The sequence below is a fragment of the Engraulis encrasicolus genome, chromosome 9, assembly GCF_034702125.1.
Source record: "Engraulis encrasicolus isolate BLACKSEA-1 chromosome 9, IST_EnEncr_1.0, whole genome shotgun sequence".
Taxonomy (NCBI): domain Eukaryota; kingdom Metazoa; phylum Chordata; class Actinopteri; order Clupeiformes; family Engraulidae; genus Engraulis; species Engraulis encrasicolus.
Genome location: NC_085865.1, coordinates 10,482,310 through 10,507,792, shown reverse-complemented (window position 1 = coordinate 10,507,792; position 25,483 = coordinate 10,482,310). Strand labels below are relative to the sequence as shown.

At 43.5% G+C, this 25,483-nt stretch overlaps 2 protein-coding genes across 3 annotated transcripts in view; one reads left to right on the top strand and one right to left on the bottom strand.

Moving 5' to 3' along the window:
• The first annotated feature begins 1,035 nt into the window (after positions 1-1,035).
• On the top strand, positions 1,036-15,582 carry terf1 (telomeric repeat binding factor (NIMA-interacting) 1). Its single transcript, XM_063206473.1, has 10 exons — positions 1,036-1,299; positions 1,402-1,494; positions 1,607-1,734; positions 2,131-2,217; positions 3,445-3,594; positions 8,037-8,197; positions 9,223-9,261; positions 9,993-10,081; positions 12,499-12,569; positions 14,245-15,582. Exons 1-10 carry the CDS (start codon positions 1,113-1,115, stop codon positions 14,404-14,406), a joined length of 1,167 nt encoding a protein of 388 aa, XP_063062543.1. The 5' UTR covers positions 1,036-1,112; the 3' UTR covers positions 14,407-15,582.
• A 797-nt stretch (positions 15,583-16,379) lies between these two features.
• Positions 16,380-25,483, bottom strand: part of LOC134454971 (somatomedin-B and thrombospondin type-1 domain-containing protein) — a 22,247-nt gene continuing 13,143 nt past the window's right edge. For both annotated transcript variants that reach the window (XM_063206050.1, XM_063206049.1), the window contains 2 exons: positions 22,006-22,182; positions 16,380-16,790 (listed from right to left, as the gene is read on the bottom strand). In XM_063206050.1, coding sequence (XP_063062120.1) covers positions 16,673-16,790; positions 22,006-22,182 — 295 coding nt within the window. In that variant the 3' untranslated portion in view covers positions 16,380-16,672. The remainder of the gene's footprint in view (positions 16,791-22,005; positions 22,183-25,483) is intronic.

Below are 25,483 nucleotides of genomic sequence, written 5' to 3'. Positions count from 1 at the left end.
AGTACATCACCCAATCCAGGCCACAGCTGTCCCCTCTACAAGTAGCCTATTAAAGCAAGGATATCACAGCAGTTGTGTGGTTTTTATAGCTTTGAATTTACTGGATTCAAACACATAGCCTACCATCAAAGCAGAAGGAGGGTGCCTAAGAATTATTCTGTAGCAGCTGAAGCATGATGTGTTGAGATGAAGTGAAAGCCCAACTGGGAAACTCCAGTTCTCATTGTCATTGTGACACAGCACTCCACAGCACACAAGTGAACACTCCACAATTGCATTTATGCATCTGAAAGGGAGCAGTGCGATGGGACGGTACCATGCTCAGGGTAGCCTACCTCAGTCATGGAGGAGGATGGGGGAGAGCACTGGTTAATTAACTCCCCAACCAACCTGGCGGGTCGGGAGTCGAACTGGCAACCTTTGGGCCACCAGTCTGACACCCTAACCACTTACTGCCCATGACTGCGTGAATGAAGTCAGTGATGAGGCCTTTGGATCTCTTATGTTGCTGTTGTTATGCAGATTTTTGTCCATTTAGACCTATAGCAGGGGTGGTTTCCAAAATAGGCTTTAGCCTATATGCCACATCCACGCAAGTAAACCAATAGGCCAATGTATTGGTTTTAGGCTCTGAGTAAATTTAGCAGCCAAACATGTTTGTGATGTTTTGTAATTCAAATGGTGGGTTTCAGGGTAGGCCTACTACACCTATATGCCTACCATGAAAAGTAGGCTATTTACAGGCCATAAAGAATATGCTAGATTGGTGATGGTCTATATTCATTAAAATTGTGTGCTTGTTTTTTTGTTTGTTCGTTTGTTTGTTTATGGGGATCATAAAATCTGGAAATAAACTAGCCTACTATAAATTACATATTGGACGTAAGAATGCATAGGCTATCTTAAAGGCCTATCTGTGACTTTATAGGCCTACAGTTAATGGCAGACACAGTTGCCTTTATTCTCCATGCCGCTAGGTGTCGATGTAGTTTTAGTAGAACTTCCCTTTTTGTCGTCCAAACGGAAGCGCGCGAAAGACATCAAAACAGACCGATTGTTTTGTTTGACGGAGTGAAGCTGTGGTTGTTTTGAAGTTGTTTAAAGTGTTTCAAATGAACGGAAACGTATCTCTCGAGAGTATGAGAACGATTACGAGTACGACAGAAGAAATCACATCTTTTAAAGATGTTGATCGTCTCGTTAAATCGTGGATTATAGACTATTTGTTTCTAGCTATAACACATCATTTCAAGGACAGGAACACAGCCGAGTTCATGAAAACCGTAAAGGCGTTCGAAGGTAAAGTAACATAAAAGTAATAAAACACCATGCATGGCTGTGTTGATGTATGCTAAAATGAAATGTGTTCACGTCAGATTGTATTTTAAAACCCGTCTGTAGTTATGATCGATGGTGTTGAGCTGGAAGAGAGCCAGATGAAGAAGAAGCTAGTTTGTGGATTCCTGGCCAGGATTATGGACGCCAAAAACTTGGGTAACGTGAACACTAGCTCTCAGAACTTGAAAAGGGATCGATGAACTGAAACCCTACCTTATTGCAATGTTACTACTTTCATGACACGAACGATACTGATTGTTGTTGTCAGACGTCCAGTACACCCATGACGAGAAAGTTACGCCTCTGATGTCGGCTGTCACCGTTTGGAAAGCCATGGACTATGCTGTCGCCGACTGCAATCTCCACCGCACCGTAATGCGACTGCTTTTTGTTCAGGTCGGATATGTGCAAAAACATAACTCACATAGACCTTTGTATCTATGGGTCATTGACTATTTTGTAGTAGCGGACGTCAGGGTGGAGCAACCACAGCAAATGCCAGCATTGCATGGGTTTTTAAAAGATTATTATTGTTATTATTATTATTATTAGTAGTAGTAGTAGTAGTATTATTATTATTATTGTTATTACTATTATTATTGCTGGATTATCTAAGAAGCATATTTATTGTTTGTAGATTATCTAATTACCAGTTATTGATTAGTGAAGGATCATTAGTTGTGGTTGTACCACCTGACGTCTGCTACTATTTAAAAAAAAACAACTCATTGAGCCCCAGCCCTACATGATCTGACTTTCAGTGGCTTGTTGTGTTGTGTGTTTACGTTGTAGTCGGTGGCCATATGTCTGGAGAAAGGGAAACACCTGATGGCCAAGAACGCTCTGCAGTGGCTACAGAAAGAGTGCGACCTTCCACAGGTGCCTGACACAACCGTGTGTGTGTGTGTGTGTGTGTGTGTGTGTGTGTGTGTGTGTGTGTGTGTGTGTGTGTGTGTGTGTGTGTGTGTCTGTCAGTGCGTATACATGCAGTTCTGTATCCTGAATATGAGGCATATCCCGGTTATGATCATATTTGGGATAAGGTGTTTATATGAGCACAGAACGTAATATCCCAGTCAACATTCTTGGCCGTTGTAGAATTCTCTTCAAATGCGTCTAGCCTGGATACCAGCGACAGCATTCTATGGGAAGCCCCTGTATCCGGGATAAGGTGTTTACATCCGGCAGTATCCCGCAGGGTTCCCACGGGTCATGGAATTTCTGGAATATCATGGAATTTCATAAAAGTTTTTTCCAGTCATGGAAAGTCATGGGATTTTACCATTTTGCATGCATAGTCATGGAATATCATGGAATTTTCTTAGTAGTTGTGTAAAAGCAAAAACTTTTTTTGTTTGGTGTATAACACTGTTTCTTACTGGTTATACTACAACGCTTCACCATCATTCTACAATGCAGTGAGCCCACTGAAGTTTCGCGATGGCTCTGCGTCGGCTCTAGGGGTGAAGATAATCTTCAGTTTTCACACTTTTTAGTGTCATGTCTTTTTATGGAAGTGGTCATGGAAATTCAGTTTTTTGGGTCTGGAAAGTCGTGGAAAATCATGGAATTTTATATCTGAATTAGAGTGGGAACCCTGATCCCGGTTTCTGTCGGAATACTCCATCTAGCATATCCCGATTTCTCAGTATGGGATACTGACGTGTTTATATGCTCAAGCGCAAATTCGGGATACTTAATAACCCGATCATATTCGGGATACTGAACTGCATGTATACGCAGTGTGTGTGTGTGTGTGTGTGTGTGTGTGTGTGTGTGTGTGTGTGTGTGTGTGTGTGTGTGTATGTGTGTGTGTGTTACATCACATTATTGTGTAGCCAACAACTACCACTGATCTACCACTGATCAGAGTAATAACCAAAAATTCTCTCTCAAGTAACCGTGTGTGTGTGTGTGTGTGTGTGTGTGTGTGTGTGTGTGTGTGTGTGTGTGTGTTAATGCATACAGTACAGTAGTGTGTATGCTTGCAGGTTAGTGTATGTGTGGCTTTCAAAAACTGAGCTCTTCATAGTGCCCCATTTAAGCGACTTACTGTTGTGCTCATTTTCTCTCTTTTTGTTTGGCTGGCGTCGTAACCGTCCGTAGAAATTACAGACGAATCTGTCCTCCATCGTGAGTTCCAAGAACATACATGGTGCTTACCTGGCCAGCTTCAGCTTCGACCGCCTGTTGGAGAAGGTGCACACCTTCATCGAGACTTTCATCCAGGAGGACCCATCCAGCTTCCTGTTACAGGTATTTGTCTTATATGTGTGCAACAGATGCCAACTGGCAGAGTCCTAGTTGTCCTGTGTTGTACTGATACTTGTGCTCATTTCAATGAATAATTAAGTTTTGGTAACTGAAAGAAAAGTCCGCGACACCAAGCTCCCGTTGCTCTTTTTTTAATGTGACGTTTCGGGCAGCATGCCCTTCATCTTTAAAACAAGTCCGACAGGCGGACAACAGATGCGTCCGTCTATGCCCTTTCTGAACCTTTTTTGCCCAAACGCCCCCTTGGCCTCCTCATAACCTGTCAAGGCAATTTATCAATAAGCCTACCATGTACTGTATAAGCCTGGATTTGAAAAAGTACCATAGGTTTTCAACAGTGTTGGGCAAGTTACTGAAAAACTGTAATGCATTGCTGATTACATACTAGCCTACTGTCTTTTCAAAATAATCCCTTACACTACATTTAGCAATTTGGGGACCTAAGGCGAATTTAGTTAGGGGGGCCATCGGCCCATCCCATATCACATTTTTTTTAACATAAAATCTCTATTTTTGTTATTTTTTTATTTTTATCACGATTTTTAGATGCGTCCCACGCATCTCTATAAGAGGCTTTGGTGTCCGTCCGTCCGCCCGTGATGCGTTTCTGAATTGTGATTCCCTCTTGTGATTCCCTCTTGTGTCCACAAGGTGGCAGTCGCTCAGTGGAGTGGCAGAGCTCAGTTTTGGCCTGGAGCTCATGCGTGCAAACCAAAACGTTACGTCTACCATAATGGTTAGCAAACCGGCTACGCAGCTGATTGATAGCATTATCTGACACAACTGCTAAGAGGCTTTGGTGTCCGTCCGTCCGCCCGTGATGCGTTTCTGAATTGTGATCCCTCTTGTTATTCCCTCTTGTGTCCACAAGGTGGCAGTCGCTCAGTGGAGTGGCAGAGCTCAGTTTTGGCCTGGAGCTCATGCGTGCAAACCAAAACGTTACGTCTACCATAATGGTTAGCAAACCGGCTACGCAGCTGATTGATAGCATTATCTGACACAACTGCAGAAGCACAGAAGTCTGTATGCATATTCCATCCATGTGTGCCATGTGTGCTAGCCGAGTTCCTAAACATTCACACAAAGACGTCTTCAGATAAGGAGGATAACTGTCAAGCGCCACACTCAACAAACTCTTCATGGTCAATAACACCAAGCGGAGCACAAAAAATAGGAAGGCATGAGACATTTGCAGATAGCGTTTCCTATGTTCAGTGTTGTTAGACTACACAGCGTCACCACTCAAAACAAACAACACCCTTTGAAGAAAACAACAGCCCGAACACCGGCAATCCCCTGGATTTTTTGACAATGCTGTGAGAAGTGCAGGCAAGAGAGCAACTCGCGCTTTGAGCGTGGGTGGAGATTACTTCGATAGTTCGATTAGATTTCACAGACACGCGAGCACAGGGAGAGTGAAGGCTGTGTTTCTGTTGATCATACGCACGCGCGTCTTTTAAAGGGTTTGTTCGGGGCGACCACTTGACAGAGAGCGCGCTTTTCGGTTTATGCAGTAAATGTCTCATTGATTAGTTTTTTGAATTTACGGTGTGTCTGTAACGGTCCACGAAGACAATATCCACGTGAAAACGCAAACGCCTGCAAACCACTGTTTTGACAGAAAGACAGTTCACCTGTCGCCTACTCTGTTTACTTCCCAAAGCGGCATTTAAAAGTATTCCATGAAATCCAACATCAACGTCACTTCAAATAGGTGACCGCATCATGCACACACATGAAATAACACTTCAGTGAGGGGGGGACATCACTGCTCTCATATTAAAGTGAAAAGAGAATTTCACATTTTAGTTTATTTAATGTATGCAAAATTTCAAATAGCCTATTCATTGAAATCTGTCCAGAAAGGGTTGTAATCCAAGTTTGCCTGTTTTTTTATGTTTGTAATTATTATTATTTTTTAAATAAAAAAATCGTGATAAAAATAAATAAATAAAAAAAATTGAGATTTTATGTTAAAAAAAATGTGATATGGGATGGGCCGATGGCCCCCCTAACTAAATTCGCCTTAGGTCCCCAAATTGCTAAATGTAGTGTAAGGGATTATTTTGAAAAGACAGTTGGCTAGTATGTAATCAGCAATGCATTACAGTTTTTCAGTAACTTGCCCAACACTGTTGAAAACCTATGGTACTTTTTCAAATCCAGGCTTATACAGTACATGGTAGGCTTATTGATAAATTGCCTTGACAGGTTATGAGGAGGCCAAGGGGGCGTTTGGGCAAAAAAGGTTCAGAAAGGGCATAGACGGACGCATCTGTTGTCCGCCTGTCGGACTTGTTGTATTTAAAAAATAATAATAATTACAAACACATAAAAAACAGGCAAACTTGGATTACAACCCTTTCTGGACAGATTTCAATGAATAGGCTATGTGAAATTTTGCATACATTAAATAAACTGTGTCTGTTATGCTCCAACAGGTGGCGCAGAGGGCACCCCACTTAATGAACGGCGTAAAAGCTTGATGTGGTGGGGCACCTGCTGCACCATCTCTAATGAGCAATTAGAAACAGGTGACAAGGAGGTTGTTCCTTTAAAAGACTTCAGGAAATAGACTGAATCTGTGACACTGAAGAAGGCTCTGTGCAGCCGAAACGTCTGTCATGTCAGTCCCTGCAAAGATAAAATAAAATAAAACCACAAGAAAGAAGAAAAATTGAGTGCGATCCATTCCCTACTACTGCATTAAATAAACTAAAATGTGAAATTCTCTTTTCACTTTAATATGAGAGCAGTGATGTCCCCCCCTCACTGAAGTGTTATTTAATGTGTGTGCATGATGCGGTCACCTATTTGAAGTGACGTTGATGTTGGATTTCATGGAATACTTTTAAATGCCGCTTTGGGAAGTAAACAGAGTAGGCGACAGGTGAACTGTCTTTCTGTCAAAACAGTGGTTTGCAGGCGTTTGCGTTTTCACGTGGATATTGTCTTCGTGGACCGTTACAGACACACTGTAAATTCAAAAAACTAATCAATGAGACATTTACTGCATAAACCGAAAAGCGCGCTCTCTGTCAAGTGGTCGCCCCGAACAAACCCTTTAAAAGACGCGCGTGCGTATGATCAACAGAAACACAGCCTTCACTCTCCCTGTGCTCGCGTGTCTGTGAAATCTAATCGAAGTATCGAAGTAATTCACTCCACCCACGCTCAAAGCGCGAGTTGCTCTCTTGCCTGCACTTCTCACAGCATTGTCAAAAAATCCAGGGGATTGCCGGTGTTCGGGCTGTTGTTTTCTTCAAAGGGTGTTGTTTGTTTTGAGTGGTGACGCTGTGTAGTCTAACAACACTGAACATAGGAAACGCTATCTGCAAATGTCTCATGCCTTCCTATTTTTTGTGCTCCGCTTGGTGTTATTGACCATGAAGAGTTTGTTGAGTGTGGCGCTTGACAGTTATCCTCCTTATCTGAAGACGTCTTTGTGTGAATGTTTAGGAACTCGGCTAGCACACATGGCACACATGGATGGAATATGCATACAGACTTCTGTGCTTCTGCAGTTGTGTCAGATAATGCTATCAATCAGCTGCGTAGCCGGTTTGCTAACCATTATGGTAGACGTAACGTTTTGGTTTGCACGCATGAGCTCCAGGCCAAAACTGAGCTCTGCCACTCCACTGAGCGACTGCCACCTTGTGGACACAAGAGGGAATCACAATTCAGAAACGCATCACGGGCGGACGGACGGACACCAAAGCCTCTTAGCAGTTGTGTCAGATAATGCTATCAATCAGCTGCGTAGCCGGTTTGCTAACCATTATGGTAGACGTAACGTTTTGGTTTGCACGCATGAGCTCCAGGCCAAAACTGAGCTCTGCCACTCCACTGAGCGACTGCCACCTTGTGGACACAAGAGGGAATCACAAGAGGGAATCACAATTCAGAAACGCATCACGGGACGGCGGACGGACGGACACCAAAGCCTCTTATAGAGATGCGTGGGACGCATCTAAAAAGAGCAACGGGAGCTTGGTGTCGTGGACTTTTCTTTCAGTTTTTTCATGGTATTTTTGCTGGTCCTGCACCCAATCTTTTTGAGACGGATGTGCGTGTTTTTTCTCTTTTACTAATTAAGTTTTGGTTACATCACTGCATACATTACCTTACACTTAGCTGACACTTTTTTTATTCAAAGCGACTTACACTTACTTTTTAAGTACACGGTATTGGTTACAGTCCCTGGAGCAGTGTGGGGTTAGGTGCCTCAAGGGCACCTTAGCCATGAATTGTGGTGGGGGAGTGGTAAGGGTGGGATTTGAACCTTTGAAGTCCATCTCCTTAACCACTAGGCCATGGCTGCCCACGCGCACATGGTACATACGAGCGCCATTGAGACCCCTGTGACACACACACACACACATACATACACACACAAACACTTGTCTACTCTTGTCCATCAGGCGGGGAGTAAGGTGGTTCAGGCCAAGCAGGATAAGTCAAATGTACAGCAGTCACCCCCCCAAGAACCGGAGGAGAAGAGGAGGAAAAGAGGAGAAGAAGTCGCTACACCCACAGACGACTCCGCCAACCAGCCAGACGAGACCACAGAGCAGCCAAAAAAGTATGGCCCATCTCGCTCATTATTTCCTGTCTCAATTCAATTGGGCCTCTGCGCATCATCCCTCAGTAATCAGTATGCAGGTGCATCATATTGACAAATATCACTGGAAGATAGAAGCTGTAGAACACTGTAGTTTACTTTTTAAACGCTTGTTATTTTGTGCTAACACCTGACTAACGTGTCCGTCTGTGTTACCACACCTTTTTCAGCCTCCCTCAGTGTGTCCTTATATCTTATATCTTATTCTCCCACACTATTTATGATAACACTTTTCTTGATGCCGGTGTCATACGCATGACATAACAGTGTCGTTAGAGTGTCGTAACGCATGTGTCAGAAATTATGTCAATGTCATAAACATTTTATGACTTTGTGATTGAGTGATATTAGGTTATGGACCCGTCTCCCTCACTCAGTTTGGGCGTAATGCTGTTTTCATGCCAACCTGGTGCCCGTCCCCACACCAGTTACGCTCGGCTCTAAAGTGCTTACCTGCAAACCATCCGTGTTCATACGCGGCTCTGAACTTTTCCGTATGTGACCATGGGACACCCAGATGAACCTGCTGACGTCCACGTTGTTGTCAGGTTTTGGAAAATCAATATTTGTCGGCCTTAAACTCTCAGATTCGCAGTGTGAACACACCAGCCGGTTCGAGATTAGGTGTGGGAACGGACACCGCCATGGTTCTCTGTTGACCTGAACGTGCCTTCAGTGAGGCCTTTCTCCCAGTATGAAAATATCTCTCTCTCTCTCTCTCTCTCTCTCTCTCTCTCTCTCTCTCTCTCTCTCTCTCGCTCTCGCTCTCGCTCTCTCTCTCTCTCTCTCTCTCTCAGTATGATTAGTATGATGCTTAGCTTTTGCCTGTAGTGTTCATATGGTTCCAAAACAGCCATATTTTCATATAACATCCAGCTTTTCCATCACATTTTTTTTTCTATGACTTCTGCTATCTGAATTTTCAGGATGTTGGAAAATCTCTCAAGTAATTCATTCCTTTGAACTTCTTTCCTTTGAACCAACAGGGAGGAAGACTTTGTGCTGCATTCGAAGCTTAATGGAAGGTGAGTCATTGCCTCTGCACTCTCTCTCTCTCTCTCTCTCTCTCTCTCTCTCTCTCCCTCTGTCTGTCGTGCTTTTCCATTTGTTGCCTCTCTCTTGTTCTTTCCTGATTGCTCTCTCTCGTTGTCTGTCGGTCCTGTCTGTCCGCCTGTTTGTGTTTTCCACTCAAAACTTGATGCAAAGTCAGTTAGCGCATCAGCTGTGTGGATAGATCCAGCAGGACTCTTTTGCCAGCACTCATAACATGTCTGTGTATTTGTTCATATCATGTCTATTTATGTGTTCATATCATGTCTATTTATTTGTTCATAACATGTATTTTGTTCATAACATGTCTGTATTTTCTCATAACATGTCTATGTATTATTTGCTCATAACAAAAACAAAAAAACTAACCCCTTTTTACAACTGCACTTGTTGTTCTGTATATTTCCTGGGCACTTTGTATTTGCTTGTGATGTTGGCTTGATTATGTCCTCTTTTGAAAGTCGCTTTGGTTATAAAGCGTCTGCCAAATGCCATGTAATGTAATGTTATGTAACATGTCTATGTATTTGCTCATAACATGTCTGTGTATTTGCTTATAACATGTCTATGTATTTGCTTATAACATGTCTATGTATTTTCTTATAACATGTTGTATTTGCTTATAACATGTCTATGTATTTCTTCATAACATGTCTATGTATTTTCTTATAACATTTCTGTGTATTTGCTCTTGTTTCCTGTGCAGGTCCAAGAAAAGGCTGCTCGGAAAATCTCGAGCTACGGACCCGTGGATACCTGATACTGCTAAGAAGTCGGTACGCAAGGCCAGATTAAGTACGTTCATTTGCACCATTTACATATTTCCAATGTATTCAAGATAGCATTGAATTTGATTGCTTAATTAAATGCATTTTTTGTTTTGTGCATGTGTGTGTGTAGTATTTGCTCTGTATATCTCCCTTTGATCGTATTGAAATCGGTGCTCATCAGTTTGCTAGTCAGCAGTCTGGTCAGCCGTGTTACAAAAAAAAAAACACTTTCTATGGCAGCAGTTTTTTTGTGGTAGCGCCAATGCTAAGGCAGCATTGTTAGTAGTAACTAGGGCTGGGTAAAATAATTGATTTAATCCAGTGCTTAATTTGTCAAGTCGGAGGTCCCGGAGCGCGGAGGAGGAGTAGCTCCGGCGCGAAAAAAAGCGCATGGGGGGGGTCGAACAACCCCGTGAATGGGGATGTATGCGCAATATCAAATACAAATATGGAACGGTATAAATAGGCTACCTGCTACTGAATGCTGGGAATATTCTGATTTCATTTGGGAAAATGGACAGTGGACTATTCAGCATGCAGGCCAATGCCAAAAGGAAAGTTTGTTAGTTTGCTCTGGTAAACGCAGCATCACGCATCCTTTATCTGTAGACCTACGTGCCGAGAGCGAATTCGGAACCATGCAGTAGCACCGAATACCCTGCGCAGTTTCATACTCTCTGCATAACCATATCAAATTAATAGAACGCAAAGCCCAGGGTCACATTTGCTGGTCCCCTTTTCTAGTCGCCATTATGACTAATGTTGAAGTAAATTAATACTGATATTTAGGCCAATAAAAATCCCTCGATATCCTTCGACACTTTAGGCCTATAAAGTGCCCTCGATCCCCACTCATTCAGTTACATCTCCAGTCACTGAATAGAAATGCAGTTACTAAAATGAAACCATGCACCTGAAAATATAAGGTCGGAAATGTATTTTTATGACGCATAGCACCATTGTGCATTACACACAACGAGCAAACAAGAACTCAATTTTAAAAGGCAACAACACGTGCGCTCAGTAGGCTATATTCAGTCTTCAGTGGCCTATTCAGAACGCATTTGAACACTGAGTTTGTATCACAAATGTCACAATATCACTGACAGACTTTGGAATGATAGGTTTGAGTCCGACAAGTCGTGCCGCTTGTCTTAAACTGGCGCACTTCAATTTTGGATTGCGTCTTTGACAGCCAGACATGGTGCACGGGGTTACCGCGGGAGTGGAGAAATAGGCAGGAAATACCCACAACTTCGCTCAATAAATATCCTTTGAACTGTGTACAGCAATCGCATGATTAAGCTTCTTGGATATTTTGTAAAGGTTAACTTGTCATTAACAAGGAAAGGTGCTTTCAATCCCCCTCGAATATGCGTTGTGTCTTCAAATTTCCACCTGTCAACAGCAGATCTAGACTCCCACCTCAACGAACAGCGTGACATTTGTCTGCAAGGAGTAGGTGGCCTAAATTTGGCTGATAAATTAAACTTTATAGGCTACTGTATGCAAGGCTAGACAGCGGGTTAACCAATCAGGCCCCTACTGTTGCGTTAGTAATGTTTAAGATAAAGATGACTCGGCGTAGGATATCAGAAATAAACAAGACAGCGCAGATGGCGTTTAGTGTTTAATATGGCCACAATGCCGCATTAGATCTAGGCTATCTAAGCAATGCATATCATTTTATGAAACCTCAAATCAGACTAAATAGCCTTAGTTTGTACATAGTATTTTTCAAACCTCTCTCAGCTTTAGGCCTATGGCAATTGAAATCAAACTGACATGGTTATAAGTAGCCTATCTCTTTTCATGGGACAAATTAGAATTGAGAAATCACCAAGACATATATTTAAACCAGACATTAGCACGAAACAAACTTTAATTTATGTATGTATTTATTATTATAATTTAAATATTGTTTGTCAAGATCCAGCTGGGGGAGCGCGCCTCAGAGCTTCCGGAGCTAGCTCCGCCTTGCTCCCCCTCAAAAAAAGCCCTGATTTAATCGATAATCGATCGATTTAATCTAAAATGCACATAATCGATTCACAGGGCACAAAATCGATTTTTGGTTCTTTTTCTTTTTGTTCTTTTTGTTTAATTTAGGTCTATGGAAAATACCCAGTAGGTATTAGTCAATTAGGCCTAGAACTACTTATTACAAATTATATAAAAATACAAAATATTACAAATTAACAACTGTTAACACTGTCACGCCACAGCCCTTTGACATTTTTATATAAAAATAGGCAACAGCATCTTTTGGGGGAAATCCTGGCACCAAGAAGGGAACGGATTGAATCGATTCGGAATGAATCGAATTGAATCGTGATCCATCGATTCAAAGCCCTAAGAATCGAAATCAAATCGATACAGGAACATGTCTGCGATACCCAGCCCTAGTAGTAACACACATGGCTTGATTTGTCTCTCTTGCAGAAGTCGGACGGATGTCTGATGAGGCCTCCCAGTCCTCCATGAACACCACAGCAGGAGTAAGAACCAAGAAGGTGAGTCTCTTATCTTATGTAGAGTTGGGGGTATCAGACGGACGCACGCCCCTTGAAAAATAAACTGGCCAACTTTGCAACTTTTCCAAAGTTGGGCCGTTTGATGCTAGCCTGATTCTCACTGACGGTGCGTGTGTACACAAACTACCGTCGCTGGCAGCACTGCCGTTAACATGCTCTTCTTGAGTGAATTTATTGCAACTCACCTCCAACAAATTCCTCCAAAACCGTTGTCTGTTCACCTCTCAAGAGTCAATATTGTCTAGAATCTGTCCTGTGACTTGTCAATGCGAGCTGCCGTTGATATTTAAGCAATAAATGCTCCGTTTATTTTCTACTTGAGAAGAGCATGTTAATGGCAGCGCTACCATACGGTAGTGTGTGTAGCTCCGCTCCACCAGGGGGCTCCGGAGCTACACACGTACACACCATCGGTGAGAACCAGGCTAGTTTGATGCACCCTAATGTAGAGAAAGCAAATGGCCGTGTTCATCTCCTCCTCCCCCACAGCCCTGGAACCAGCAGTGGTTCACAACCTTTTTTGAACAAACGCCCCCTTTACGTCAACACAAGCCTCCCAACTCCACCTTCACCTCATCAAAAGCTTGACAATGCCCCCCTTTAGTATTGAAAAATAAAATGGACTAATGCTCCCCAATGGGAACTAAGCCCCGCCCCCACACAGCTGTATCCTTCTCAACGCACCCCTTGGGCTATGGAAGCGGGCACAGGGCTATTTTCTGGTACCTTTGTGCTCGCCTACCATTTTTTTCTCTTTACCTTGAAGGTAAAGATAAAGGTATATCATGTTTTTTTGTTTTTTTTTCCCCAAAATGATGCTGCCCACTCAGGAATGTTTTCTTTTTCGTGAGTATTGAACACCACCATCAATGTTATTTGAAGTATTCATAATGACCTAGAAATGTACACTTTTCATGCATAAATAGGTGGATCTTCTCCATGTCTTGCTATTTTGTATTACCAGCCACAAACATCTTTGGCTGCAAAACTTATGTAGGCCTACTCTTCCTGAGGCCTTTGTGCCTGAGCAAGATCTAGCCATCGTATCATATCGTATCGTATACATATTCATTACGTATTTACCCATTTTGTCCTAAGCCCTTTTTGGGAAAGGGTGCCCTCTGCCTATTAAATCCTAAATATCTCAGCCTCCGAAGCACATACAAACATGACATAGGTTGCATTGAAAAGCTAGGACCCTCATTTTGCATTCAAATGTGTTCATTTTACATAACCACATTTTAATTTTTTTTTTAAACTCAAATCTCAAGAGCCTGGATGCAGCGTATATGTGTCTTCAGGCTAAAATGGCTTAATGTACATCATCATCATCATCATCATCATCAAGCAAGTTTATTAGGACAATGTGCAATTAAAACATAAATGTTTCAATTTCATGCATCACACCAGACTTTGCCTTGGGCTAGTTTTCGTCTGTAGTCCTTGAGGTTAAAAATTAAATAGTATATACAATAGAATAATAAAGTAAAGCAGCAGTCAAAACCAAGATGAAAATACAGATAAAACAATAAACAAATCACTTATTTCCCCTGTACCCCCACCACCCCCCAAACCCACACAACCACCCGCACCCACCCAAACAAAATATTAAAATATTTTTTAAATAAAAAACAACATCTTCCTGTGTGCACAGCCGTGGAGGGAGCCCCAGGATCGCCTCCTGATGGCGGGCGTGAGGAAGTATGGCGAGGGCAAGTGGGCTCAGATCCTCCAGGAGTACGACTTTGAGGATCGCACCGCCGTCATGCTGAAGGACCGCTGGAGGACACTCAAGAAAAAAGACATCGTGAGTTAGCAGGCTGAGGCTACCATGCTAGAAGTGGTGGATATTTTTGTACATAAGAGAGAGAAGTAGTTGTTTTTTTTATCTTTTTTTCCCCCAAAGGAATTTAGAGGGTATTTTTTTCCAGATTCAGGCACCTGATGTTTAAGAAACACCACATGTTGCTGACCGCTAACTGCTACCAAAATAGCTTTTTTTAAATGTTTTATCTAAAAGATGTTTTTGTAAGCCATTGCACATTACAATGGACATTTTTCCAGTGTTGCATCTAATGTTCAAGGACAACACTGTCAAATACGCGAGAAAAACCACACAGAGTGGAGTAGTGTTTATGTGCTGTACATAGAAAATGTGTTTTTTTGTCCTTCTTCTTTTTATTATTTAAGGGTGTAAAAATGCTAAGGTTCCTCGAAGAACCCCCAGTTGGCATGGTGGGGGAACCCCTAAAGATGATGACACTCAGGGCAACTTTTTGGGCAATGTTGCTGGGCAACGAGATGACGGTGTCTAATTTTTTTGATAATTGATTAGGAAAAGTTGTCTACTGCTGATCCAAGTTCTGCTGTCAAAATGTGTTGTTGTGATAAACTGTCCAAATGAAATAAAAGGTATAGTTATGGTATAGTTGCCCTATAGCGTTGCTCAAAAAGTTGCCTAGTGTATCATCACTATTAAGGTTCTCAGAATCAGTAGGTGGTTAGAAGAACCCCAAGTTTTTTCGAAAAGGTTCTTCAAAGAACCTATAAGGGTTCCTCCACAGTGACAAACTGAAGAACCCATAAAAGGTTCTTTGACAATCCATTCGATTGACATTGTGGAAGTGGAACCCTACAGGTGCTCTGTGGAACCTTTGAGGTTCTACCAAGAACTTTTATGCTCTTCAGGAAGCCTTCCAGTTCTTTGGTGACGTCAAATGTTCAAAGTGTCTGACAGTATTTTCCAACAGTGGTACATCGAATGTGGAGCTGTTTATTTTTAAGTGTTATGATGAATGTTGAAGGGGGATGATGGCTCTGATAGACAGGTGCAAAAAATGTATTTTTACCATTAAATTAAAACGTAAATGTATCATTCGCATAGATTTTTTGAAAGTCTTGTCTTTGCAAGGAAAACTGCATTTGTAAATAATTATTGTGTTGTACTGCCTATTGTTACAAAAAAAGTACAATAAAATATTTTTGTCCACAAGAGGGCGAGCTCCTTTCCAAACATTTCCAAACAAATAGAACTTTTATTATTTATTCTGTTTGTATACAAAGACATCAGATAAAATGACAACAACAAGAGTCATGCATGTTATAAACAAATACTTCAGTGGATTTTGTCATAATTACAATGAACGTGTTCATGAGCAGGAGGTGTAATAATTAATCTAAAGAGTGTTGTGTTTTGTGCTCCAGGCGAACTTCGACAGCTGGCATATGGTCTGCTTATTACACGCCTCTATACACACAGCACACAGGCAGGAATTTCTGGCACTCTGGTGCTCTTGTATTGACATGTACAGAATTATAGATGTATGGGTAATTAATTACTAAAGTTTGTCTAGCCTGGGGAAAGGTGAACCTGTGTGATTACACAATGTCAACATCACCTTCAGCTTCACCGTGAATAACAGCCTTACAACGAGCACCTTGTTTCAGACACATTTCTACAGCGAGAAAACTTAAAGCATGAGGGACCAGTCAGGCATTTTTATATTATCTTTACAAAAGTGATTCAAGGGACTGTCAAACGGACCAGAGCAATTATTCTCAAACTGTGGGCCAAGTCGGTCTTGAAATCATTTTCTGAAAAATCGTGTGTGTGTGCGTGCGTGCGTGCGTGCGTGTGCGTGTGCGTGTGTGTGTGTGTGTGTGTGTGTGTGTGTGTGTGTGTGTGTGTGTGTGTGTGTGTGTGGGGTGTGTGTGTGTGTCTGTGTCTGTGTGTTTGTCTGTGTCTGTGTGTCTGTGTGTCTCTATTGATTATTTATTTGAGTTGTATAGTTCATTTGGCTAAGTGGTGGGCCCCGAACATTTGTGAATATTTCAAGTGGGCTCCAAGTTGGAAAAGGTTGGGAACCTCCCCTGGCCTACAGACTCTTGGGTCAGGAGGTTCATCACTTGCTCAGAATGAGTTAGAAGGCACAAAACCTTCATTCCAGAATCTGGAATAGAACCTGACGGCGTTCTGGAATGTTGGCATGGATTCCGCCTCTGCGTCTGCCTGTGCTCAGGTGAGGTGAGAGCCATCTCTCTGGCTGTGGTGGTACTGTAGGTGGGTGGTGGCCTGCTTGTGGTCAGATGAAGACGAAGCTGTGCACCTGAGGACAGGTACAGTGCTCCAGCCGCTGCACCTTCTTCCAGGTGCCTCTGCAGCGCGGGTTGCCCATCGCCTGCCACTGCAGCAGCGCATCCCTGTGGAGAAAAGCAGTCACGTGTAGAGGTGTCAAAAGTGAAGGTAAAACTAGAAGCACTCAGAGATCACCACCAAAATGTAATCACTTGTTCCTTCAAACCAACACGACCGAAAACATAACCTCTTTGGCGGAGGTAAAAAAAAACAAAAAGAAAGAAACCATTGAGTAGGCTACAGTATGTTAGCAACTCACTTGGTTGCAGTGCAATTTACCATTGGCAACTTACCAGAAGTATCAAAAGGAAAAGGAAAAAAAAGAAACATGTTTTCCTTCCAACACATCTGCAGACATGCCTATGTAGATAGATACTGCATATTAATATAGGGGCAGCCGTAGCCTAATATAGGGGCAGCCGTACCCTAATGGTTAGAGAGTTGGTCTTATAATCTAGGGGTTGCCGGTTCGAATCCCCCCTGACCTCTCCCTACAACTCCATCAATGGCTGAAGTGCCCTTGAGCAAGGCACCTAACCCCACATTGCTCCAGGGACTGTAACCGATACCCTGAAAAATAATAATAGTTGTAAATCGCTTTGAATAAATGAAAGCGTCAGCTACGTGCAATGTAATAATAATATATTCCTGTTCATATAGTACTATAACAAAAGATATGTATGTGTTTTTTTGGCCATTGGTCTGCCATACAGACTGAGGAAGAATAGACGGCCTCTTACCCGAATAGACGGCCTCTTGAATGAATGAATGAAAGAATGAATGAATGAATGAAACTTTATTGTCATTGTACAGGTACAACGAAATTGGTAAAGTGCAGATGCTCAGGGTGCTTAAAAATCAACAGAGAAACCTATATATATACTTTATAAAAATAATTCAGATTTTAGATAAAGTCAGCTGTGCAAAATTAAGTGTGTAGATTGCTTTTGGATAAAAACTGTCTTTTAGCCTGTTTGTTTTTGTACCCAGAGCCCTGTAACGCCTGCCTGATGGCAGCAGCTCAAACAGTTTATTTCCAGTATGGTAGGGGTCTCTGATGATTTGCTTGGCTTTCTTCAGACAGCGACAGGAGAACAACTCCTCTAAAGAGGGCAGGGGACAGCTGGTGATCTTAGCATACAGTCACACAGTATTTAACCAAACATCCATTCAGTCATGCGTCCATCCTGCACTACTGAAGCAGCCACATGTAACATCCATACAATCATATATAACTATCCCATACATCTCTTCTATCTTCCATCCATTCATCCACCCAGGGTTAATAAAGCAACCACATGTAGTCATCTATGCAATCATATTTGACCATCCATCCTTATGGAAGACAGCAGCCACATCATGTAACCTTCCGTCCTGCCATATTCAACCAAATACCCATCCATCTATCCATCCCTCTATCCTTCATGGGTTAATAAAGCAGCCAGATTTAATCATCCATGCATATTTCATCATCCGTCCTGCCATCACTCCATCCATCATTCATGCTGCGGGATTAATATTAAACCAGCTCGTCGGTCCACCTACCATCTAACCCTGTGGTACAAAGCAGCCCTACATGTAGCCTAGCCACGCACCCCGCTGCAACACATTCTAGATAGGCCTACAAAAAATCATATTGTTATATTAGCGCAGCCTTCCTGGACTCAAACATTCGATGTCAATAATTTGAGGTGCTTTTTGGATGGGAAAGTTCAGAACTGCAGGAAAATGCATAAAACAGAAAAATAAATGAAATATTTTTCACATTCTAGCTCCAGATCCAGAAGAAAGCCGCCCCGTTTAACCATATATAGCCATGCATATAACCATTTAGCCATGCATGTAGCCAGTGGTGTAGTCTACTTTTTTATGGTGGGTATACTGTATATTTGATCTTTTTTTGAAGTGGGTATACTGTATATATTTGTGCTATTCAAAATAATGGATCAATCAATTTTAAGTGGGTATACTGAAATCCCTGAAATGTAGAAGTGGGTATACTCCGTATACCCGCGTTCTACGTAGACTACACCACTGCATGTAGCCGTATAACCTTCTTGCCTATTACCTATACTATTCCTATTACTCCAGCTCCAGTTCCTCCCTATGGAAGAGGGCCGCCCCGTTAAGCCATGTCTACAACCATTAAGCTGTGCATATGGCCTTACAACCCTCTTGCCCATCACTCATAACCCAGCTCCAGCTCTCTGTGGATGAAAGCGACCCCATTTACCTAGCCACCCATCCATATAACCATTCAGCCTTCCAGTCCATGATTTATCCATCGCAGGTCAAACACAGCCATATGTCACCATCCCGGCCTACACCACCCATTGGTCATTTATCCAGCCATACAGTCGCCCATCCCTGGTGCAAGACTGACTGTCTACTGTAATGCACAGAATGGACTTGACCCCTGTGACACCTTCTCCATAAGAGACCCATTCTCTGCAGTAAGTCTGAAATCCTGATATTTCACAGACCATCAAGGCACGCATTCATTAGCTGTAGGCAATTTAATCGACTTCAACGGAGGAACGTTTCCGGTGATTTACTGCTAGTGCTGTGAACTTGGGGGAACCCACACCGTGTCATACAAAACCCCGGCATTTCAATTAGGGCGTGTCATTAATTGAAACGCAAGCTCTCAAAACCTTTAGTATGAGATTGCCTGTGTGTACATTATACAGTCTGTTCCAACACTGAGGACCCTATAAAAGGGCAGTTAGCCGCTTTGGATGGGCACGGGACAAAACCATCTAAAAAAAACAACAGCCCTGCACCCCCTCCAATACATACAACTGAATGGAGACCCCTTTGTCAAGTCGGTTTTATTGTCAATTTCTTTACATGCGCCGGACATACAAAGAATTGAAATTATGTTTCTTACTTTCCCATGCAGACAGACATAGACTCTAGACTCTAGGTGTGGACATAGACAATTAGACAAAGACAGTATACATATATTACACCTAGAGTACCTTTACAATACCCTTACAGACATATAAAGTGCAAGACTGGGCAACAGTTGACATACATAGAACCAGGGCTTTAAATTAACAGTCAACCAGCCAAATGCTGGTGAAAATTCTGTTTGGCTGGTAGAAAAGCAAACTTACCAGTCACTTTGACTCATTATAGTGAGTGTGTGTTGGTCTAGTAATATTAACATACTAGCCATTTTGGCTAGTGATGAAAAAAGTTGATTTAGAGCCCTGCATAGAACATACATTAAAAAAGAGGTAGTGTTGCGCATTCCAGTTATGTCCTATTGTGACGATTCTGATATAGTAGCACCAGAGCTGGGGAACCTATGTCTTATCCGGCCTATGTCTTATTCGGCCCCCATTATAATTTATATGTCATGCAGTTTCACATGAAATATGACGTTTTGTAAAAGAAATCTTAGAAACTACATTTGCAATACAATTAAAAGTTATAATTTCAGGGGAACCAGTGAAGGTGGGGTTTGTTGTAAAGGTGGCTGCCTTCAATATAGGCCTAAAGTGCAGGGGGGGAATCCTGGTTTGCTTTCATAGTACGGCTTTGCAAAGGTGTAGGTTTGGCTTGGAAAGTGGTGGGGCATTTCAATGGCAAATTGTCCAGGAATGCTATTTTTGCATTATATTTGTGAAAAAGTGGTGGGGACAAGCTAGGTTTATCTCAAAAGTGGTATGGACATGTCCCCACCATCCACACCTAAAATTACACCCATGCGTCTTTGGAGGACTTTATACAATTTTAAGTGGCCCCTGGAATTAAATACTGTAGGCTCCCCACCTCTGCCCCCACACATTCATCTGTCTACTTCCCATTTCCCACCACAACACACCACACCACGCCACACCACACCACGCCACGCCACGCCACACCACGCCACACCACACCACACCACACCACGCCACGCCACACCACGCCACACCACACCACACCACACCACAACACACCACACCACGCCACACCACACCACACCACCTCCCTCAGCCCCTGACAGTCTTGCCTTTGAAAGGCACCTCTAAGTTAGGGTCAAAGATCAACACACACACACACAGAGAGAGAGAGAGAGCTCTCTCTCACACACACACACACACACACACAGAGCTGACACACACTAACAGAGAAAGACAGAGAGAGCTCACACACACACACACACACACACACATGGACACTCACTCACACACAAAGAGAGAGGGAGAGAGAGAGCTCACACACAGACACATACACCTTTAAGGTAAGGGTCAAAGGTCACTGCCACAGTGAGGTGTGAGGGGCTGCAGCCTCCTTGACCTCCAGGTGACCCCACTTCCTCAGCTCTGACCTACGCGTCAAGGTGACCTGTTGGCCCCTTTCACATGCACACACGAGCACACACTCACATGCACATACAGCACACACACACACACACACACACACACACACACACACACACAGAAAGAGAGAGAACTGACACACACACACACACACACACACACACACACACACACACACACACACACACACACACACACACACACACACAGAAAGAGAGAGAACTGACACACACACACACACACACACACACACACACACACACACACACACACACACACACACACACACACACACAGAAAGAGAGAGAACTGACACATACACACACACACACAGACACACACACACACACACAGAAAGAGAGAGAACTGACACATACACACACACACACAGAAAAAAAGAGAGAGCAGACACACACAGAACAGACACATACACCTACACATGGACACGCACGCTTGAGTAAGTAGAGCAGAGCTCTAAGGGGCTTGGCAGGGGCCGGGCATGGCTACAAAGGTGTTTGTCAGGCTTTAAACATCACCAGGCTTAACCGTTAACCATGGTTATCTCAGGTGTCCTGGCTTTCAAAGAAAGCGGCCCGCAATACATATTTGAGGAAACAAGTGTTTGCCAAACAGTCTCCAAGGAGTTAGGGACAAATTAAACCTCTATTTGTTTTTGCGTGAGCCACCTTTAGTTAGTGGTGGTGACCTTGGCAGGTCTTAGAGGGCACAAGGAATCAGGCCTGAGACCGTAGGTTTCATCTGACATTTGCTAGTAGATAATCAAAATAATTCCAAAATAATTTTCAGAATTTCATGTGAAGAATTATTTCTTGTTTCAGGTCCTGTGCCCTTGGGTACTTGTGATGTTTTAGTTTGTGAAGAGAACACACACACACACACACACAGTGAGATATGGAGAGAGAGAGCTGTCTCTAGTCTCTGTGACAACAGTCATGTGTCAGTAGCCTACCTGTTTGAGTCGGTGCCGTCTCCTTGACAACCCTGCGTGGCGTTGTGCATGGCGGGAGGCTGGCATGTGACGCAGACGGTGAAGCCCTCTCGCAGGTACTGCATCCAGCGCGTGAACGGCCGGTTCTCCACCATGCAGTGCGGAGAGAGAGTCTCCACCTTAAACTCCATGCAGAACCTGAACACCACACAGGAGAGAGACGCCAAGCCATTTAGGCCTTGATTAGATGTATGGGGATATTTTTTAACCATTTTTTAATCATTGTGACAGGTGCGTTTTTGCCGATCAAAAAGGATATTTTTAAATCTGGAGTTTTAATTTATGTGTAATGTGTAAACTGATGCATTCTCAAGACACTTTCAAGGCATTTTCAACAGCCTCTTAGAACTCTCTCAACGACTCCACCTTTTACTACAGAACCTGCACATGGCAGTAGAGGTGGAGATGTGTTTTAAAGGGACACTGTGTGAGATTTTTAGTTGTTTATTTCCAGAATTCATGCTACCCATTCACTAATGTTACCTTTTTAATGAATACTTACCACCACCATCAAATTCTAAGTATTCATTATGACTGGAAAAATTGCACTTTTCATTCATGAAAAGGGGGATCTTCTCCATGGTCCGCCATTTTGAATTTCCAAAAATAGCCATTTTTAGCTGCAAAAATGACTGTACTTGGACCATACTAGAAAATATTTGTTTAATACTTAGTAAACTTTCATGTAAATATCAAATTTGGCAATAGGCAGCCCAATTTCAATAAGCAGCATAGTTGCAGTACCTTTTTTGACCATTTCCTGCACAGTGTCCCTTTAAAGAGGAAATCTACAATGGCTCCACCTCTTCCCCTTGTTTATAGACAGTAATGGACAAAATGGATTCATTAGTTACAATATAGTCTCATATTCCAAATGACCTTGTTTTACCTGTCCAATTCAATCAGGTGATCAGTCAACAAGCCAAACGCCTAGTTAAATTGGACAAGTAAAACCAAACCCATTTGGAGTATGTGGCACGGTGGCACCAATGAATCTATTCTTCCCACTACCTCCACCTCTAGAATGTATAGATCCTATTTTGTAAGATTCCTGGCAGTGAAGATTCACGACTACCACCAAGTGGATTTCAAGAGGAGGATTGACCAAGGCGCTCAGCAAAGATTCAGGCCAAATTAAAATAGATAATAATAAAATAAATAAAATGGAGAAAAGACAATATGACATGAGTTAAATCAGACAGGAATAAAAGACTTTGATTTCACCACAGCAGGGATGTAAGGGGCAGGTGTGTGGAAGGATGTGCGGTACAGGTTAGTGGGTGTACGGATGTGTGTGTGGGGACAGGAGGTGCTGTACAGGTTAGTGGGCGTACGGAGGGAGGTGTGATTGGGGGCAATAAGTTCATGTGCGTTTCTGGGCCAGTCTTGGCGGGTCTTGTTTACAAAGTGGGTGCCAGCCAAACTCTAAAATCCCACCCCACCCACCCTCTTTCTCAGAACTGTGTGCTTTCATTCAAAGGGATCTGGTGACAGGGGGAAGGAGTTAGACCTGAAGTGTGTGCGTGTGCATGTGTGTGCGGTTGTGTGTGTGTGCGTGTGTGTGTGTGTGTCGTGTGTGATTGGAGTAGGGTGGGTGGGCAGGGTCGGGTATTGAGGTGTTCAGAGAAAACCTGCCGCTTTGAATTTCGTGCAGCAACAACAAAGGGGGTCTAGATTAGAAAGCCTGGTGGTGTTTATACTGCAGACGCCCCGCAATGGAGGATACACCTGAGGAGGTGGGAGGGGTGGGAACACCTGCTGTGTGTACGTGTGTGTGTGTGTGTGTGTGTGTGTGTGTGTGTGTGTGTGTGTGTGTGTGTGTGTGTGTGTGTGTGTGTGTGTGTGTGTGTGTGCATGACTGTGTGCGTGTGTGTGTGATCGAAGGATGCAATAAGTGCCCCTCAGCTGTGTTTGTGGTGTTGCTCCGATTAAAGCAAGCCTGTGTGTGTGTGTGTGTGTGTGTGTGCGTGATTAAAGCAAGCCTCTCCTGATTAGAAGCCATTAGGAGCCCTTTAGGCTTACAGGGGGCTCCCATCACACACACACACACACACACACGCGCGCGCACACACACACACACACACACACACACACACACACACACACACACACACACACACACACACACACACACACACACACACACACACACAAGGTGTTCTCCTCCCCAGCGCCTCAGATTCAGCTGCTCCATGCCAGGTTGGTACCTAGTAGAGAAAGGGGTTCCCAACCTTTTCCAACTTGGGGCCCACTTGTAAAACGTTCACAAATATTTGGGGCCCACCTTTGACCCAATGACCAATTAAACTCAAATAAATCAACAACAGCACACACAAAAATATGATTTAGATTTTTGGAAAATTATTTCAAGGCCCACTTCTATTATATCTTCTGGCCCAAGGTTTGAGAATCACTGTAGTAGAGTATGTAATGATAATGCTCTCACGGTACATGCACACAGGGACGGCACATTTCCTTAACGTCTCCGTGAGCAGTGCGAGTCCGAGAGGTTCGCGGGCTGCCTTTCACACTGCACAGTCAACATCCACGTTCTATCCGCGGGCAGCAGCCATTCATTTTCAATGGGAGCCGTGCATTGAACGCGGACGTCCGCGCAGGAAAATAGACTCGAGTTCTATTTTCAAGGAGCAACGCGGACATGTCCGGTCGGCACAGACATGCACCACGCTTATGTAACGGAGGCTAACTAGCACAGAGTTGGCGTGGAACGTTGGTAAACCTCCCTCCGATAGCCTCATACAGTCTCGTGCCGTTGGGCCGAGAGACTAGTCTCTTGGCCCAGCGGTATCGTACTGTGTCTCCCATTGCCGAACCGTTGTAGTTGACGAGGTCGCACGTTAGATCCCCGAGGGGGGTGAACAGGTGCAAGATGACCTCCGTCACAGTGGTGCCGCTGACCCGGGATGGGAGTGAGGTTTAAGGGGGAGAGTGTAACGGAGGCTAACTAGCACAGAGTTGGCGTGGAACGTTGGTAAACCTCCCTCCGATAGCCTCATACAGTCTCGTGCCGTTGGGCCGAGAGACTAGTCTCTTGGCCCAGCGGTATCGTACTGTGTCTCCCATTGCCGAACCGTTGTAGTTGACGAGGTCGCACGTTCGATCCCCGAAGGGGGTGAACAGGTGCAAGATGACCTCCGTCACACTTACACCGCGTTCCTGTGTGCAAGGCATGATTTGTTTTCATGCATTTTCACCGTTTCGGACTGATAACGGACACGTTCTGTGGACGTACTGTGGATGTCCGCGCCGTTGGTGTGCATGTACCGTCAGATTGGTACATAGTAGAGTTAGAAGGGCCAGAGCTAATGGTTCTACTGGTTGGATTGGTGGGGGGCATAGGGAGGGCTGTGGTGGGTCCCTGTGTCGGAATCATGTTTTAAAATGACGTACACTGGGCCAAAGTGTGACCACCCCCTCG